The sequence below is a fragment of the Macrotis lagotis genome, chromosome 3 (genome assembly GCF_037893015.1).
Source record: "Macrotis lagotis isolate mMagLag1 chromosome 3, bilby.v1.9.chrom.fasta, whole genome shotgun sequence".
In the NCBI taxonomy this organism is placed as follows: Eukaryota; Metazoa; Chordata; class Mammalia; order Peramelemorphia; family Peramelidae; genus Macrotis; species Macrotis lagotis.
Genome location: NC_133660.1, coordinates 254,460,939 through 254,480,768, shown reverse-complemented (window position 1 = coordinate 254,480,768; position 19,830 = coordinate 254,460,939). Strand labels below are relative to the sequence as shown.

General features: G+C 43.7%; 1 protein-coding gene across 1 annotated transcript; it reads left to right on the top strand.

The window, feature by feature from the left end:
- Positions 1–13,761: 13,761 nt before the first annotated feature.
- KCNA4 (potassium voltage-gated channel subfamily A member 4) lies at positions 13,762–15,738 on the top strand. The gene has a single exon (XM_074227574.1). The coding sequence runs from the start codon at positions 13,762–13,764 to the stop codon at positions 15,736–15,738; it is 1,977 nt and encodes a 658-aa protein (XP_074083675.1).
- The last annotated feature ends 4,092 nt before the right edge of the window (positions 15,739–19,830 follow it).

The window sequence follows — 19,830 nt, the reverse complement described above, 5'->3', positions numbered from 1 at the left end:
TCCATTTATCAGGGAGTGAGGATCAAGGCATAGAGGTGGTTGGTATATCTATCATCTATATTTGAAAATATTCATTGTCACATAGCTTGTCATAGAATGATGGAATTTTTAAAGTCTGAAATCATGAAAAGTTGACTAAGATATGAAGTGGTTACAACCCAAACTGGGGAAATGGGTATCCATCCTCCCCACCCAAATCAGAGTAGTATTTGAATTCATCAAGATGTCAAAGATTTCCAAGATCAATATATTTCTATATGAAGAAACTGATGCACAAAATGGTTAAGATCTAGAATCACAAAAGCTGGTAAATGTCAGATCTAGGATTAGAATGTGAATCTTCCTATTCCAGATGAAATTCTCTAATTTCTAGACATTTTATATTTATGTCTCACTATTTTAGATATAGTCCTAATTATCTAGGAAGCAAATGTAAAAAGAAAAATGGGAAAATAATCTTACTCAAGAACCCTTTCTTACATGTCTGCTACATGTCAAGCCCTGTCTTCGGCACTGATAATAAAAAAAGGAAACCAAAACACCCTCCTCCCACCTTCCCAAATGGCCTCTACCCAAAAGGAGCCTCCCAGTGTTCTGGAGGAAAGCATGTGCACAGATAAACCAATGCAAAATATATACAAAATAAATGCAATTTCCCCTCTGAGAGTGGAATATACCAACACCTGGGGTGATCAGGAAAGGCCTTGGGTAGGTGGAAATCCTTGATCATTGAAGAAATGCAAAGACTTCTGAGAGGTTGGAGAACATTTCAGACACAGAATGCAGGTTTTGAAGAAAAAATGATCAAGGGATTGGGACATGGAAATGGAGTGTTGTTTATGAAGAATAGCAAATTGGCTGTTTTGACTGTAACATAGAGCCGGTGAGGTGGGGGATAAGGTCTAACTAGTCTGGAAAAGGAAACAACTGAATTCCCAAAGAATGAGTTTGTAGTTTATTTTAAAGTCAATAGGGAGCCATGTTAGCTGCTTGTGCAGTACAGTAATGTATTCAGGTATGTGACTTAGGGATTTCAATTTGACAGTTGTATGGAGGATACACTGAAGAAGGAAACCAATTAGGGACAGTTAGAAGGAGATCAATTGGGAGACAATGGTAATATTTCCATTGTGAAGTCTCAAGTGTCTGAATTAGGGGAGTGCTCATGGAGAGAAGGAGATAATGTGAGATATGTGATGGTACCCAAGTAAGCTCACTTAGAAACTAACACCTTTGGGGTAGAGTTTCTTTCTTACATCTCAGAGGAAAAATTATGAGCAATGACAGAGTTTTTGTTGAAAGATCTTTTTTTTTTTTTTTTGACAGAGAAGATTTTTTTTCCTCTGCCCTAAGATCTGAACAGTGTCTATCTGGGTAAGACAGGAGTGGGTAGTGGTGGTGAACAATCTTTACAAATCGCACCTCCAAGAAAATAATAGGGGAATGATTCATATTTTACAAGGGATTATGGGATGCTCAGCCCACCTGCAACAAAGAAAACAGCAATGTAAGGCATGGAATGAAAAGCTTTCCAGAGTTTCCTCACACCCACCATGGTCCAAAACTCTCAAAGTCAAGGGGTAGTGGGGAGGACCAATGTGGGTGCCTGAGTTGAGACTTTTGATGGTAATAGGAAGAAGTGGGGGCATAAAATAAAGCTAAAGAAAAATAGGGAAGAAAGGGGATGAAGAGTATGTAGACTTCTCATTTTTTCCCCACAAGAAACTTGGTTAGTAAATGAACCTTTTATGAACCCAATCTACTTTAGGAAGAGGAGAAAGAGGAAGAGAAGGAGAAGGAGATGAAGGAGAAGAAGGAGAAGGAGAAGGAGAAGGAGTAGGAGAAGGAGAAGGAGAGGAAGGAGGAGAGGAAGGAGGAGAAAGAGGAGGAAATGAAAAAGAACAAGGAAAAGAAGAAGAAGAAGAAAGAAGAAAAATATTAATTATCAAAGACTTTATATGCATTTAACTACCAAACTGTAAGCATTTCATGCTAAAGTCTATATTTTTCAGTCCTATCTCTCCATTGAGCTAAAGATATGCATCTCCAGTTCCCCCCACAGAACAACTCAATCTGCATGTCCCCTTGGTAACTCGGACAATAATGTTAATATAATAATAGGTAAAATATTTAGAGTGCTTTACGATTTACGAAGCAAGCTTAGCCAAAGTAGAACTGACTTCTTTTCTTTTCCTTTTTTTTGGTTTGTTTTTGTTTTTAGGTTTTTTGCAAGGCAAAAGGGGTTAAGTGGCTTGCCCAAGGCCACACAGCTAGGTAATTATTAAGTGTCTGATACCGGATTTGAACCCAGGTACTCCTGACTCCAAGGCCGGTGCTTTATCCACTAAACTTCTTTTCTTCTTAAGCCTGCTTCTTTTAGCTTGTGGGAACATCCTTCTGCTCATCACTCAAGAGTAAAACCTTGGAATTCCCTTTTCCCCTTAGATCTAATCAGTTATCAAGTCTTGCTGTTTCCACACTGCCACATCTCACTCAAACATTCCTCCCAATTCTTTGAGCCACCTTCACAGTACAGGGCTTTCTTCATTACCACCAGCTCACATATTTCACAGTGCTAGGTAGCGTATGGTGGATAGAATTCTGGACTTGAGGTCGCGAAGAATGGAGATATCTGCCTGTGATTCTGAACAAATGATTTTGCCTGCTCAGTTCTTTTATTTGTAAAATAGAGTTAATAACAATAATAATGCCTATCCCCCACAGTTAATATGAGAATCAAATAGATGCTAACTATCATTCTCTAAACCACCATTATAGCGCGACTTCTAATAGCTTACATTACTATATTGTTGATTGGTTGTCAAATTCTGTGCTCAGCTCTTTATAGTCATTATCCCGTAGAATCCTTACAATAATCCTGGGAAGTAGGTGCTAGCACTGTATTATCCTCATTTCTTTTTTTTATAGATGAGGAAATTGAAGCAAATGAAGATTATATGACTTGCCCAGGGTCATACAACTAGTAAGTGTCTGAAACTGGATTTGAACTGAGATCTTCCTGACTCCAATTGCTCTCTCTCTCTCTCTCTCTCTCTCTCTCTTTATATATATATATATATATATATATATATATATATATATATATATATGTACATATATATGTATATATATATATATTTCATGATTAGCGTGTCTGTACTAATTTTTGAATAATCTTTCTTAGATTATAGGTTCAGAAGATCATAGATTTAGAATTGGAAAAAATCCTTTAGAGGTCATTAAATCTGATTCTCTCATCTTACAGATGAGAAAACTTGAGGTCCCAAGAGGAAAAAAACCAGACTTTTTCCAAGGTTATGGTTAACAAATGAAATGGTAGGAATAGAATTTAGACCCAGGTCCTAAGACACTAAATTGATGACTCATGCCATTGGGTTGGTACTTTATTGCTCAAAAATCTTCAGTGCATCCTTCAACTTTACATAGCAAAAATGCAATCTCTCTGTCTGGTCTGTCTGTCTCTCTCTCTCTCTCTCTCTCTCTGTCTCTCTCTGTCTCTGTCTCTGTCTCTCTGTCTCTCTCTGTGTGTGTGTGTGTGTGTGTGTGTGTGTGTGTGTCTGTCTCCATTTAAGGTCTTAAACATGAAAGTTGACTGACCCTCCTCTACATGAACGTTCTCATGCCACCATATTGGATCAGTCTTCCTGACAACTTTACTCTTTGCTTTCAAGCTTCTCTCCTTGGCTCAGACTTTATCTTGGGCCTGGAAGGCTTGCTGTTTTCACCTGCCAAATTTCCTCCCCGTCCTTTAGAGTCAACCCCATAATAATGCCATTTCCAACCAGCATTAGGAATAATTCATGGAAGGTACAAAGCGATCACTTCATGCAGGAGGACAGGAACAATGTCCCACTCACTAGAACTTTCTCAAATTACGATGGGCTGCCCAAAGAGGCCTTCTCTAGAGACTTTCAAGCAAAGACTGGATAACTATATGTGAGGTTCTTTATTGATGGGATTCTGATGTAATGACAGGGTTGGACTGGACAGCCAGTGAGCTTCTTTATGGTCCCTCAGAAACTTTGTTTCTTTCATTTGATTGGTTATGACTTCTCCTGACAGACCTCATGTATTTTCTAATTCATCACCTCCTAATTGTATAAGATTGAGTTTAATCTGTTTTAAGTATGTGAGTACTCTCTGCCCTTACTAGGTTATAGGCTCCCATATGGGAACCCTATGTCCTTAGTAGGTTATAGGCTCCCATATGTGAGTACCCTATACCCTTACTAGGTTATAGGCTCCCTGAAAGTGATCTTTTCTGATCTTGGCATCCCATCTAACATCTCTCACAATGCTTCTTATACTGTAAGAGTTTAATAAATACTTGTGGCACTGTATAAAAGATCTCAGGATCAGGATTAGGAGTAAGATTAGGTAATAGTGGTTTCAAAGCACCTTGGAAGACTAGAATTCTGATCAGACCTCAGGCACTTAAAAGTCTGTGTGACTCTGGGCAATTTACTCAGCTTCTGCATCAGTTTCCTCTTTTGTAGGATGAGCACAACAGTAGCTCCATGATCTAGGGTTCTGGTGAGGATCAAAGGAAATACTGGCAAAGTGCTTTACAAATGTTAAAGCATTAGATAAATATTAACTGTTATCATTACAGGATCATGGAATTAGAACTGGAAAGAAATTTAGGGATCTTTTGTCTAAGCCTTCCCTTGGTTTATGAATCAGGAAAATGAAATCTAAGTAGCTTGGCTGAGGTCATGCAGAGAATGGATTTGAACTCAGAGCTCTCTGATCCTGCAGTAGGTAGAGTGTCATTCCTGAAGTCAGGAAAACTCATCTTCCTGAGTTCAAATTAGGCCTCAGACTCTTAACTAGTCATGTGACTCTGGACAAGTCACTTCACCCTGTTTGCCTTAGTTTCCTCATTTGAAAAATGAGCTAGAGAAGGAAATTGAAAGCCACTCCAGTTTCTTTGCCAAGAAAACCCCAAATGGGGTCATGAAGAGTCAGATATTGCTGAAATGACTGAACAATGACAGCAATCTCTAATACCAAATTCAGCTGGACCATTGGACCACCTCCCCACTGGACCATCCTATATCTTGTCAGGGAAGGATACAAAAGAAGAAGGGAACAGACTGATAGAGAGACTGACAATCTAATTGAAGAATGAAGGACTTTTGTGATATTGAGAGTGAGCAATTAAATAGGCAATATGAAAATTTATGAATAAAAATAAATAAAAATATAATAGGAATAAAATATCAAGGCAATATGTAATCTTGCTGTAAAGATATCAGTTATTTACAGATATGCCAGTGGAAATCAAAATATGGAGATGATGGGAGGAGGGTGGGTTTACCAGGGAAGACTTTTTGTGGAATGAAGTCTTGTGCAGGTCAGGAAAGATGTGGAGAATTTAAAAATGAAGGAGAGGTTCTGGTTTGAAAAGAGAGAGATAAGATTTGAACCCAGGCCTTCCTGACTTCAAAGCTTGTCTTTGTCCTGAGTGGCAAGTCTTTGAACCTTTATGAACTCTGTTGGTTAATGGTCGAAGACTGTACAATATGGTGCTTTGCATTGGCTTAGGGTCTCCATTCCCTTGGTATTCTCAAAACTAACATAATCCTTGGTCCAGTTTCTAGTTCTATCCTTCCTTGTGCCACCTGGATTAATGTTCAGAGGCTCACATCCTGCCTCCAGCAAACATCAGTTGTGTAACAGTGGGTCAGGCTTGCTAAGTCTTTAAAGAACACAAAGAGTTCTCTACTCTGATGAAATATTGAGTCTGGATAAAAAAACAAACAAAATAACATTTTTTCTTTAAGTTAATGGGTTTTAAGTGACTGGCCCAGGGTCACACAGCTAGTGTCTAAGATCAGACTTGAACTGAGGTCTTCTTGATTCAGGTGATGATATTATATCCACTTGCCAACTAGCTGTCCCAAAATATCATTCTTTAAAAGATCTCCATGGGAGAGAATTGTAAAATCATCTAGTTCAGCTCCCTCATTTAACAGAGGAAGAAACTCAAAGAGGTTTTTGACTTGTCCAAGGTCATACAAGTAGTAAATTCATTTCAATGAAGTTTAGGTCTTCCTAAGATCTCCTTTTGTTGTAGCATCAGTGTTTGCCTTGCTTAAGTGATTCAGATTCTTGTTACATCAGAAATATGCTATGTATTTTTAAAGTCCTGTTGTATCTTTAAATTTTTTTTTTTTTTAACAAAACAACAATCTGAGGCTGTGTACATCCTGGTAAAGGCAATGAAAGAATCCTTAGCAGCATCCTTAATACAGTCTTAACAAGGTAGAATGAAAATGTCTTGCTTTTGATAAAGGTGCCATCTCGGGGACATCATTCAGTCTTCTTTTCTAAGCCACTGACAGCACTGGGCTTCTGATTAATTCTGTAAATTACTTTGGAGCCAAGGACCCTGGATCCGTATTGCTTTCTCTAAGATTTTCATTTTCATGAGACAACAGCACTCTATTATGTTTAAAGACAGTTGGAATAAGTAGCATTTATGTAGATCTTTCAGGTTTTCAAAGTGCTCTACATAAGGGATCCCACTTGAGTCATATAGTAACCCTTATAAGGTAAATGCTATCACTGCTCCCATTTTATAGACTAGCAATCTGAGGCAGGTGAAGATTAAGTATTTTGCCCAGAGTCCAAGATTTAGGTAGGAGTCAAACTCAGGAATGACTGATTCTTGAGTCAAACTCAGGCTCTCATTCTCTTCATTAGGACACCATGTTGCTGTGGTAAAAAAAAGGTCTTTTTAAAAACCTGGGCAAGGTTAAAAATCCCTACTTTACTTTGAGACCTCACTAGACTACATTCAACTTGAATGACTTCCAGAGTCATTGTGAGAATCAAATGAAATATTTCTAAAGCGCTTTGCAAGCCTTACAGCATGTAAATGATATTATTATGCTTCAGAGTGTGGAATTTTCTGATGTTAAAATATGTGCATTGATAAAAAAAAAAGCAGTATTAAAAAAATGTGTCTGAGACATCTTGCATAAGGCCCTAGGTAACCATTCCTAGGTAATTATTCCCAATCCTCATTCTGGTCCAGTGCAAACATTCCTAAATCATTTACTTTTTAAAAAGACCAATCCCTGTAATTTACTGAGTGAGCTGCTGAGGGAGACCTAAGGAGGACCTGAGGTTATAAAACACACATAAATGAAAAGGCAAATTTCTCTTTTTTTCTCTTCCTGACCAGAAACTTGGCCCAGAGACCAACAGAGAAAACTTTCAAGTTTTGCTCCCTGCCTCTGCTACCAACAGCCCAGTCCTCTCTGGGTCCTACATTTTTAAGCATCTTTAATATAAAAAAGTGAAACAAGTATATTATTATTTTTAAATCCTTCCATCAGGTCTCTTTCTACCTGTCAGAAGCGGAGAGGTGTATAGAGGCATATCTATAATTCAACTCGTGAATATTTCTCTCAATAATTAATGCATTGCCACAAAGGGAGGATGCCAATACAGTCTGTGAACAATGCCACCCTTTGGGTTGGCCGAAGCCTCTGGGGAGTAGACAAGCCTTGGGTTGCTCAGGTTTGTCCTTCCTTTGGTCAGATGGCAAGAGTTCAAATAGGGGGAAGGTAGTTGAGTCAAAGATCACAGATGCTGGCTGGGGCAATTCTGAGTGCTGAGGAAGGGATCCAAAGCTTAGTTGTGCCCAACCTCTCAGATCTCCTTCCCCCCAATCCTGTGAGAAATCTAAGGAACAACTTACAGCTCCAAAAATGTCTTGCCCCCTTTTTCTTCTTTTTTAAAAAAAGGAACCCTGACTATGTTCATTACAAGCTTATTATTGGCTAATAATGTTGACATCGAAGCTGCCAGGGAAGTCAGATCCAAGGGGAACTCACACAAGGGGCACCTGCTGCCTCTATGCACCATCTCCCTTGGGTGTCTGGGTCAGTTTGTGTGTGTGTGTGTGTGTGTGTGTGTGTGTTCACTGGATAGGTGGGGAGATGCGGGTCAGAGTAACCAGAGAGCTTTCCGGATGGGGAAGGCTTCCACAAATTAAAAAAAAAAGAATTGAATATTGTCATGTTTTGGGGTAGGTGAGCCTCTACCCCTTCCCTAGTGAAAAGTCCACCAAGAAAACGCAGCTCCGGGATGATGGGAGAGTGGAACCCCAGCCAGGGCGAAGTGCTTGGGAACTGTTGCATTCATCCTACAAGACTTCCCACCTGGGGAGAGGAGGGGGGGCCGAGGATGGCTCCATCCTTTCCCCCCTTTCCAACCCAGACGCCCCCGGCCCTTTCCCCGAAATCTCCTGGGGCAGGAAAGGAGGAGGAGGAGGGGTGGGGTGGGAGAAGAGCATCCTAGCTGTGAGGGGAGCAAAACGCGGAGGACGGGAAACTCACCCCCCACGCAGCTCAGGGCCAGACGAAGCTAGGGACCCTAGGGTGGTGCGCTTAGAGCTCAGAGGGGAAGGCAGGAGTGGAGGGAGGAGGCCCGGCGAGAAACAAAGGGGAGGCTAGGAGAGATGAATGCACGCTGGTAGACACACACACACACACACACACACACACACACACACACACACACAGACATGCATACCCCCGGAAAGGAGGATGGAAGAAATAGGTCTGGGGGTGCTGAGATTCCAGCTGGGGAAGCTAGCAAAGCCGGGTTTCCGCAGTTGCAGGCTCCGAGCCTTTGGGGACCCCGTGGTCCCCCAGCCCCGATCCCTCATCTTGGCTGCTGTTTTGGCCGTCGGGTTCTCCACCCTCCCACTTCTCCGGGCTCCTCCTCCTCTTCCTCTCTCCCTTCTCCCTTCTTCTCCCTCCCGCCCCCCCCCCCCACCTTTTCATGGGGGGGTGGCTAGCGATGGTGATGGGGTGCGCCAGAGAGGACCCTAGGAAAGGGCCTCGGGAGTGGATGACAGGGTCCCCGGGGAGGGGGTGGGGTGGGGGGAGGGAATTGCGGCTTTGTCGTGACTGCGCCCTCCCGGGTGGGCGCCCCGGGGGGACAGCCCGCTGGCCACACCCTCGGCCCGGCCCCGGCCCCGCCCCGCCGGGGAGGCGTGTGCTGCCGCTGCTCGGGAGAGAGGGAGGAGAGCGCACGGGAGAGAGGGAGAGATGGATGGCAGGAAGGGACCCGGGCTCCCCAAGTGAGCGCTGCTCCCTAGCATCCCGGCCCTTCCCTCGGCGCCCCCCTCTTCCTATGTGGGGTCCTCCCGTCCCCTCCCAGTCGCCTCCGGGCACGCAGCTCTCCCGAGGCAACGGGACGCCTGGGTCCTTCCCAGGATAGCATCCCCCCCCCCCAGCCGAGCAGCAGTCGGGGCTCCCTCGCCTCCCCCCTCTCCTCCAGCCCACCCCCGCCGACCGGAGCAGATCTGGGCCCCTCCACCTGCCCCCCACCTGGGCGCTCCTCCCTTTTCTCCCGGAGCCCTCTCCATCCTCCAGCCTGGTTGGCTCTGGGCTTGGGAAAGCCGGGAGACCCCCTCCAGCCCCCTCCCCAGCCCGGGGACGGTAAGTACCCTTGAATTCTTACCTTTCTCCCAAGCATCCCTTCCCTGGGGAGGCGGCGGGGGGGGGGGGGGCAGAGTTTCTGTTTCAAAACAAGCCCTGGCTGCCGGGCGGGGGAGGGGGAGGGGGCTCCCAGGCTCCACCAGAAGGGCATGAATGGAAGGCGGTTAAAAATAGCCCCGGGAGGTGGGGGCAGAGCCCCCTGGCCAACAGTCGTGCCCCCTGCCATCCCGGGGAAGGGGCTTGGGGTCCCGGCTGGGGCAGGAGCCTGGATCTGGAGGCGCCCGTTCCATTAAAGATGTCGTTTCCCGGGCGGAGGGGGTGGGGGGCGCCTGCCAGCCTCAGCCCCAGCCGGGTCCGCTGTTCGTTTGGGGAACAGCTGGGGAGCGGGGTGCGTTCGCTGCTAGCTTCTCCCAGCCCGGGATTTGCATGCATGTTTGTCGGCATCTGCTGAGCACCCTCGGAAGGGGCTCTGGAAATGGCGCGCCTGGCTCGCAGCGCTTCATCTCACTGGGGGCTCCCGGGCTCCCCAGCCCGGGGACCGGGGCCAGAGCCCTTGGGAGAAGGGAGAAAGAAGCCCAATTGTAGCCTGGAGGAGGCGGTGGGGCTGGAGGGGAGAGGAGGAGGAGGAGGAGGAGGAGGAGAGGAGGAGGAAGAGGAGGAGGAGGAGAGGAGGAGTCTAAAGGGTGTGTGTGTGTGTGTGTGTGTGTGTGTGTGTGTGTGTGTGTGTGTGTGTGTGTTGGTTTGGGGAGGGGGGATCCAGCACAATTTTTGAGTCTAGTGGGCTTAAGTCGCTAGCTCGGTCAACAGACATTTATTAAACCCCTTCTGTATGCACTGGTATCTATGGGAATTCAGCGATAGAAGAGGGATAGCAAAGGGCTCCCTTGCTGAGGTCCCTCCTCAAGAGCCCTTGGGAGACATTTGAGTCAGCCTCGCTCACCCTGGGGAGGATTTGACCTAGTCAAGCTGGTTGGGTGGGAGGGAACGCTTTAATAAAGACCAGGGACAGTGAGGTAACTGGTGACCAATGACGGGGAAGGGAGATGTTGGAACAGAAGGAGAGGGAAAGCAAGACTGATGCCCACTCTCCCCAGACCCCACACATCTCCTAAATCAGTTTGCCGAGTGGGAGTGAAGGGGCAAGTGGAGCTAGAGGAGACAGCCTCGTTCCTCGTCTGAGCGTCTGTGTAGGAGTTTCTAACTCCTGAAGGGCCAAGGGTCTGGAGAAAGAAAAGATTACACGGACATCGTTGCCGTCCTGGACGTTTCTACCCGCTTCAATTTACTGATATATTTGGCTGGACGTTGGGAAGGAGGGAGACAGAGATCTGAAACTGCAGAAACAAACCACGTTGTGCTGATTTGGCCTGAACGCTTCCAAGGGGGTCTACTTTGACAAATTTCCTATTGTGAAAATCAGCTCAGAGGTGGATTATATTTAGGGTCTTGGGGTTTCTCTGACATGCACAAATAATTTCTTCGGGATGTGGAGAAAGAGAGTGTTAAGACACTTTGAGATAGGTAGTCTCCCATTTCTGTTGCCTGGGAAACGTCCAAATGGGGACTTCCTCTCCCTCCCAAGGAGAGCTCCCTTAATTGGGGAGAGGTATATGACCCTCATTTGCCTCAGCTGGGCTTGCATGGCCTTAATGTTTTCTAGGGCCTCCAGGGCTGACACACTTCAGTCAGGAGCAGCAGGTGGTCAAGAGAGGATTCTCTCAAGAATTTCGCAAAACCTTTTTCCTTTGGTCCTGTGCATTTGGATGCAACGAATAACAGCAGAAGCTGAAAAACCTTCCAGAAATGGGCTGTAAATTGCCCCTCTAATCATCCCCCAATTCCATGGTCCTAAAGACACAGTGAATTTTATTGCACCATATTAAGGGGGAAGGGGAAGGGAGATAGGAAATTTGGGGCTTTCTTGGGCAAGCATCTGGATTGGAGGGTCCAGGAGGGTGACAAAATATAACGAAGATAGACTGGAAGTCCAAGGGGAAATTCAGTTTCAGTGGAATCCAGACAGGGACTCTGAGAGAGGTTTATTCTTCAGTAAAGAGAAGATTGCAAGAAAATATGAATGTGGAGAAAATAAGAGAGAGAGAGAGAGAGAGAGACAGAGAGAGAGAGAGAGAGAGAGAGAGAGAGAGAGAGAACTTGAAGGGAGGGGAGCCTAACAAGAGAAGATAAAACCTTCTAGACCGAAAAGGAATATAAATGGATAAAAAAAAGTTATATGGTAGAATGATCTGAGTGCTGAACTTAGAATTGACTCCCACCTCAGACAAAATCTATATGAGACCAGGCAGTTCTTCTAACCTCTCTGGATCTAAATTTTCTCATTTGTAAAATGAGGGTGTTAGCTTTGATAACTTCCAAAGTTCCAGTTCCTAATCTGTGACTCTCTAAGCTCCTATGTGGCCATTGTGTCAGGACTCTTAAAAGCAAACTTGGAGGAAAGGAAAGGAAAGGAAAGGGGTGGTTTATGAGGAACTGGGATTAATTACCGTACCTCCTACCTCCTATGAGTAGGGAACCAATCCGGAGTTTTGAAGCCTGCTATTATCCTCAACTAAAACGAGGGGGAAAAGATCGAGGGAACGGGGAACATCTCTGCCTAAATCAGCACTTGAGAGTATAGGCCAGATCTTTTCTCTGCCCTTTCCCTTGGCCAGATCTTTTCTCTGCCCTTTCCCTCGCTCATCATGCTTGTAGGGGATTATCAAGTGAAATACCTAGGGACCCATGGATAAGAGAAGTGTGGCATAGTCGGATCAGTCCTGGCTTGGAATAACTCTACAGCCTTGTGTGAGGGAGGAGCTTATTTAAGACCTGAAAAAAGACTAGCACAATATTGTGAAAAAGGTGAAAGAAATGGGGAGTGGCAGAAGCACCCTTGAAAAGTGATAGAGGGTCAATAATGAGTTTAGAATCAGCATTAGACAGTTCATAAGGATATCTGGGCTCTCTTTAAAGTCCTTCCCCTACCTAGGCAACTGACCTTGGAGAAGCCTCAGTTTCCTCATCTGTAAATAAGACCTGGAAGATGTCCAGGGACCCTCCTAGTTCTCACAGTCCATGGTTCTGTGATTCTCTTATTTGGAATAGGTGAAAGCAAAGGCTTGGGTTGCGAATCATGTGGGGATAGAGTAGAGGAAAGAACAGACTAAAAGGTGCAAAGAAAACAGACTGAGTAATGGGGTAATTGGGTCAGAAAACAGACTAAAGTGGGATCAAGAAGAAAAAAAGCAAGTGAGAAAGGAATAAGAGAAGAGAACAGACTATAACATACTTTTGGCAAATGCATGACTTTTGACTTTGTTCATCTGAAGTTCTTTTCTGACACTTAGACTGCTTAGGATAAGAGGCTGGGAATCTTAGAGATCTGGTGAGCATTCAATAGAGGACCATTTAGGTATTCATGCAGAGGTCCCAAGACAAGTTGGTAGTTGATATTTTTATTAGGAAAATGACAATTTTTCCTTTTTTCCCTCTCCCCAACCCTATCCCATTTGTTTCTTTTTTTTCTTTAGGTCAAGTGCAACTTCTACATGGTCTTAGCCAAAGAGTAACTCATCTCCACCTCTGTGTCTTCTATGGAGACCTCAGAATTGAGTCTGACATTGCAGTGGCCTCTGGAACCCTCTGTTGCTCCTAAAGTCTTTGCCTCTGCCCATCCTTTGCCCCTGGTCTTGAGACATTGTTGATGGACTGATGTGTAGGGGCTTCAAAGTCCTCCTTGCTGAGCTTGAGAAGCAATGGCAGGACCTACAACACAGCACCTGATGTGGGTTAAACCCTCATTCAAAGGCAGATGTTCAAACTAAAGACATCTTTTTTTATTTGAGTTTGATAGACCAAGTTCTGGACAATTTCCATGGCAGAAGAGAATGCATTTTCCTGGTGCCATCACTGGCTGTCGAATGCTTGCTCCTGAACCTCAGGATGTCCTCATAGACTGGCTCCCAAACCATTTCTGTGTTTGGAGTTCCCAGGTTTAAAGGAATGCTTGGGAAACTCCATCTTTTCTGACCTAGACTTGAAACTGCGGCTGCTGGATCCTACACAACCAAGGTCAGTGGTACAATGTGGAACCTATGGGAGGCAAGAGGTTAGGGAACAGATAGGGTGGAAAATGCAAAGTTGGACTGGAATGATCATTGTTCTTACGAGCAATCCATCTAAGCATTCAGAGCTTCACCTGATTTGGTGAGGACAGGACCAGTCTATTTCCTTACCATCCTTCTCCTCCTAGGGTCAGCCCTTGCATTCAACCAGCACCATGGAGGTAGCAATGGTGAGTGCAGAGAGCTCGGGCTGCAACAGTCACATGCCCTATGGATATGCTGCCCAGGCCCGGGCAAGGGAGAGGGAGAGGCTGGCACACTCCAGGGCTGCTGCCGCAGCTGCAGTCGCCGCTGCCACGGCAGCGGTGGAAGGCAGCGGAGGCTCTGGAGGAGGTAGCGGCTCCCATCACCACCACCAGAGTCGTGGGGCCTGCTCCTCACACGACCCCCAGAGCAGCCGGAGCAGCAGAAGACGAAGGCGGCAACAACGGGCAACCGAGAAGAAAAAACTCCATCACCGACAGAGCAGCTTCCCTCATTGCTCAGATCTCATGCCTAGCGGCTCAGAAGAAAAAATCCTGAGGGAGTTGAGTGAGGAAGAGGAGGAGGAAGAGGAGGAAGAAGAAGAGGAAGAAGATGGGAGGTTTTATTATAGTGAGGATGACCATGGGGATGAATGTTCCTACACGGATCTGCTGCCCCAGGATGATGGGGGTGGGGGTGGCTACAGTTCTGTTCGTTATAGTGACTGCTGTGAGAGGGTGGTCATCAATGTATCCGGTCTTCGCTTTGAGACTCAGATGAAAACCCTTGCTCAGTTTCCAGAGACCCTCCTCGGGGATCCTGAGAAAAGGACTCAGTATTTTGACCCTTTACGCAATGAATATTTTTTTGACCGGAACCGTCCCAGTTTTGATGCCATCTTATATTATTACCAGTCAGGGGGGCGTCTGAAGAGGCCAGTCAATGTCCCTTTCGACATCTTCACTGAGGAGGTAAAGTTCTACCAACTGGGAGAGGAGGCCCTTCTCAAATTTCGGGAAGATGAAGGCTTTGTCAGGGAGGAAGAAGACAAGGCTTTGCCAGAAAATGAGTTCAAGAAACAGATCTGGCTGCTCTTTGAGTACCCAGAGAGCTCCAGTCCCGCTCGGGGCATTGCTATCGTCTCTGTCCTGGTCATCTTGATCTCCATCGTTATCTTTTGCCTGGAGACTCTGCCAGAGTTTCGCGATGACAAGGAGCTTATCATGGCCATGAGTGCTGGCGGGCGGAGTCTGATGCCCAACGACACCATGTCTTCACATCTGGAGAATTCTGGACACACAATCTTCAATGACCCTTTCTTCATAGTGGAGACAGTGTGCATCATCTGGTTCTCCTTCGAGTTTGTGGTCCGCTGCTTTGCCTGCCCAAGCCAAGCCCTTTTCTTCAAGAACATCATGAACATCATTGACATTGTTTCCATTTTGCCTTACTTCATCACCTTGGGCACTGACCTGGCCCAGCAGCAAGGGGGTGGCAATGGGCAGCAGCAGCAGGCCATGTCCTTTGCCATCCTGAGGATCATTCGCCTGGTCCGGGTTTTCCGGATCTTCAAGCTCTCCAGACACTCCAAGGGCCTTCAGATCCTGGGCCACACCCTCAGGGCCAGCATGCGGGAACTAGGCCTTCTGATCTTTTTCCTGTTCATCGGGGTCATCCTGTTCTCCAGTGCTGTGTACTTTGCCGAAGCAGATGAGCCTACTACGCATTTCCAAAGCATCCCAGATGCCTTTTGGTGGGCTGTGGTGACCATGACAACTGTGGGCTATGGAGACATGAAGCCCATCACAGTGGGAGGCAAGATAGTGGGGTCCTTGTGTGCCATTGCAGGTGTGTTAACCATTGCTTTGCCAGTGCCAGTGATTGTTTCCAACTTTAACTATTTCTACCATAGAGAGACTGAGAACGAGGAGCAGACACAGCTGACTCAGAATGCTGTCAGCTGCCCTTATCTCCCCTCCAACTTGCTGAAGAAATTCCGGAGCTCAACTTCTTCTTCCTTTGGGGACAAGTCTGAGTACCTGGAGATGGAAGAAGGAGTTAAAGAATCTCTTTGTGCAAAAGAGGAAAAATGTCCGGAGAAGGGGGATGACAGTGAAACGGATAAAAAAAACTGCACCAACGCCAAGACTGTGGAGACTGATGTGTGATGCTCTCCCCCTTCCAAAGTTTCCAAATCTATTTATGCATAGAGAGGGCAGTGAAGAAGTTGAAATATGCAAACAAGTCTAATGCATACAGTAGTACATCATTTATTGGTTAAATGAGACCTAATTATAACTAAACTTGTATTACATATCAAGCAGATGATATACCTTGTAGAGGGGGTTGGGGCTAAACGAAAGCAAATCAATCTTTATATTTTTATTAGAATGCAAGAGTTTTGCACATCAGTTGGAAGAGGTGATAAAAAAGCCAAGATCATTTGACAGGGAGTGTGTTTGTGTGTGTGTGAGTGTGTGTGTGTGTGTGTGTGTGTATATGTTGTGTGTGTATGTGTGTGAGCATGTGTGTGATGTCAACATTGCTGGTAATTCCTTAATGAAAGCAGAAAAAGTTGGCATTGGAAGTATTTACTATGTAAGAATGAATACAGTCAAATGGTCATTTACCAATGCTTTCATAGAATCTCTCAGAAATCATTGGATTCCATAGTGGTTGTTTTTCCAAAAAAAAAAAAAATTTGTATGAATTGCTGTGTAGACTTAAGGAAGTAAATTGTCTAACAGAATAGAGACCATGGTTTTATCCTGGATTTATCAGAGTTTATTTTTAACTGGAAATTAACTTTAAAAAAAAACAGGCTTTATGGGCCCACAGAAATCAATTATTTTTAATATTAATTTTGGAAAGGCATCCATAGCAGGTGTGGACAAAAATCCCAGAGGACATGAAATTGGAGGAAATGTACTGAGATTGGGGCCATAAAATAAAGGGACTGGAATGCTTTTTTTTTTTTGCACTACTTTTATGATGGCGATTGATGGAATGAGACTTCAAACTGTGAATGTTTACTATTGTTATTGTTACAGTTCAATGACAATCATTGGAAGAATGATTTCTGGGTCTTTTTTGATTATTCTCTATTTTTCGTTGTGTGAGACTGTTAGTCACACAGATAACAGCATATTGATTCCATCCTCTTTTAAAAGTATAATTAACTGATCTGGAAAAGGAATTGTGTAGTAAAAACTCAAAATCAAATCTTTTGAATTTGGTCTGTTACAGTGATGCTTCTGAAAATTAGACTATTTTAAACTTGCTTCTTTAAAAAATTAAGCTGAGTATAATCTAATTAAAATTAATAATACCCTTGCTAATATTTTTAAATGACTGAAAGGCCCAACAACTGCAGTTGATGGGTCTTAAGAACTGATTTATAAGTGGGCTACATCAACATTACATTTCTTCCATCAGTATAGAGAAAAGGCAGGGGAAAGATTGTTGGATATATTGTTGGGGGACTTGCATTTGAATTCAGTTGTGGGACCAGGGACAATGTCTTTCTCTCTCTGGATCTTAGTTTTGTAAAATGAAGGAGTTGGACAAGAAAAACAATTTCTATGCCCATATCTATATGGGTGCAGACCACAATGATGTTCCTTTTATTCATCCATTAAAGGAATCTATGAATCTAGAGTTTATTCTCACCCAGTCACTCTAATTACCTCTCACCTTCTTTTCCTACTCTAAGGAAGCCCCTTTATATTACATTCAGCATTTTCTATTCCAGTAAAACTAAAATGAGCAGAGATATTGCTAGGCTACCTTGTGTTGCAATAGCATCATTCCCAGGATCAGAATTGATGTATTCAATGCCTATCTGCACATGGCTAGGTGCTATTGAGGTAGTCATCAAATGGTAATGGATAGAGTGGTTGTAGCTAGGAAGTCCTGAGTTTGAGTCTTGCCACAGAGACTCACTAGCCTTGTGTCCTTGGACAAATCACAAACCTTTTCTCATCCTCAGTTTCCTCATGGGTGAAATGGGGATTAAAAAAAGCACCTACCTCACAGGGTTGTTGTGAGGATCAAATGAATGAATGTAGGCTAAGTATCTAAAACCTAAAACTATCATTATTATTAATAATAATTAAGAGTTATCTGTCCAGTACCACCCCATCTTGTAATTTAAAGGGTTTATTGATCATTTCATCAGAAAACTTAATGGGAATAATGAAGCATAAAAAATTCTTTATTCTTTTCTAATTTTTTGTTTGAATATAGAAACACTTATCCTTCTTTAAGGATAGGCTTCCTTAGACTAAGCCTACATAATGTCACCTCCTACCAAATATGAGCTTTAAGAATATAGGTAATTTGGAATGCAGCCAGATAAAAATTCATTTTGAAATGCTCTTGAACACTGCTGAAATGAGCTGTCCAAAAGTTTTGCTGGACAGTACACAGTCAAGTCAGTAGACAAGCCTAATCGATCTGGTAGACCATGGGACTAAAACTCCATAGATTCCCCTTGCAATGTTGCTGAATGATGTTAGGCAAATGGTGAAAAAAGTAAGGAACCTGGATTTATGGGAAACTAGTATGTCACTAGGCAGTGTAACTTGGGTCACATCACTAACATTGTTCCCTTGCGTTCATTCTTCAGTAAAATAAGACCCTCACTGAGTTGATGTGATGCTTTTGTAAGAAGTGTTTTGGAAAGCATTGAATGCCTCCCCAAACACCAGACAATATCCTGCTTAACCATTTTTCTTATTCTTGGCATCTCCAGGTGATGATTGGATTAATAACCCCTGGGTCACCTATTCCTTTGTGAAATTCCAGGTAATTTCTCCAGACCTTCTGTGTTCCTTAAAGAAAACTGGCTATATACAAACACTAGATATTTTTTTCTGGTGAGTTGTTACTGGGATTTCTCCTGAGGAGAGTTCCAAGGGTGAAAAGAGACTGTCTAAAGAAATGACTTTGATAGGGAAAGTATTGCTCCTTCTAAGTTAATACCAGGCTGGATCAGATTGTCTCCATATATTTTCCTGGTTCTCTCACAAAAGGTACTTTCTGAGCTTTTTGTCCCCAAAGTGACTCATTTATCCTGGCAAACAATAGCTTAGAACTCTTGGCATTTCTTTTCATATATGTGTTTTTTCTATAAGGCAAGAGAGTATTCTGGGCATCTGAAGGTGCCACCAAATTGAAAATGGTCTGGGTTATTAGGTGTATTCCTCATAAGTCTTGTGCCTGATATATTCTAGGTAAGGTATTCTAGGTGTATTCTAGGGATTGAGCACATGTTGTGAGATTGGTGACAAAGAGGGCAAGAAAGAATTCCACTGTCAATACCATTTTAGGGTAGCCCTCTGTAACTCCTGTTGAGGCTGCCTTTGGGTAGCAAGGATGCAGCTTGAAGTTCAATGATCCAGGGTTGAGTCATACTTGTGCTAAGCCACTGCCCTTATGAGCTTCAGTGTCCTCATTGGAAAAATGAGAATAAAAGAACTAGTGAGCAAGGCCCAAGATAAAAATAATATATCATAATTATATGTGGCTTTACATTTTGCAAAACACCTTATAGAATAATGGCTAACACACACACACACACACACACACACACACACACACACACACACAGCACTTTAAGGTTGACTAAGCACTTTTCATGTATTATCTCATTCATTCCTCCCCACAGTCTCTTTTGAGGTGGATTTTATTATTAACTTATTTTGTAAATGAGAAAACTGAGGCTCATAGGAGTCTGGAGATTGCCAAAAGTCATAGACCAAGCAAGAGCCAGAGGCAGAATATGGACTCAGGTAGTCCTAACTCCAAATCTAGTGCTCTAGTCACAACAGAACACGCTCTCATGTATACATATAGGTGGATATGGATATATTACCTATGTGTAGTATGTACACAAAGGCATTGGACATATATGTGTACATGTGTGACCCATTTTTGTGGAGCACTGCAATTCACTTGACCTGATTTAAGACTGTTTAAGTTCAGAAGACTCATTGAATCTCTGAGATAGAAGAGAGAGACCTTAGAGGTTATCTGGTTTAAAGCTTTCCTAAAACATAATTCCATGATGAAAAGATGGATTTATGTTCTCTGTTATTAAGTTAGGACAATATGGAGTATTTCATGAATTTCCTAGAAGGATGACAGGGAAACAATTCTTTATCACAGAATTGAATTTTGGTGTTTGGGGAGAATCTCAAACATCCTCCCAGGAAATTTCAAAATATTAAAATATTTTGATAATAAATAAAGTTAAAATC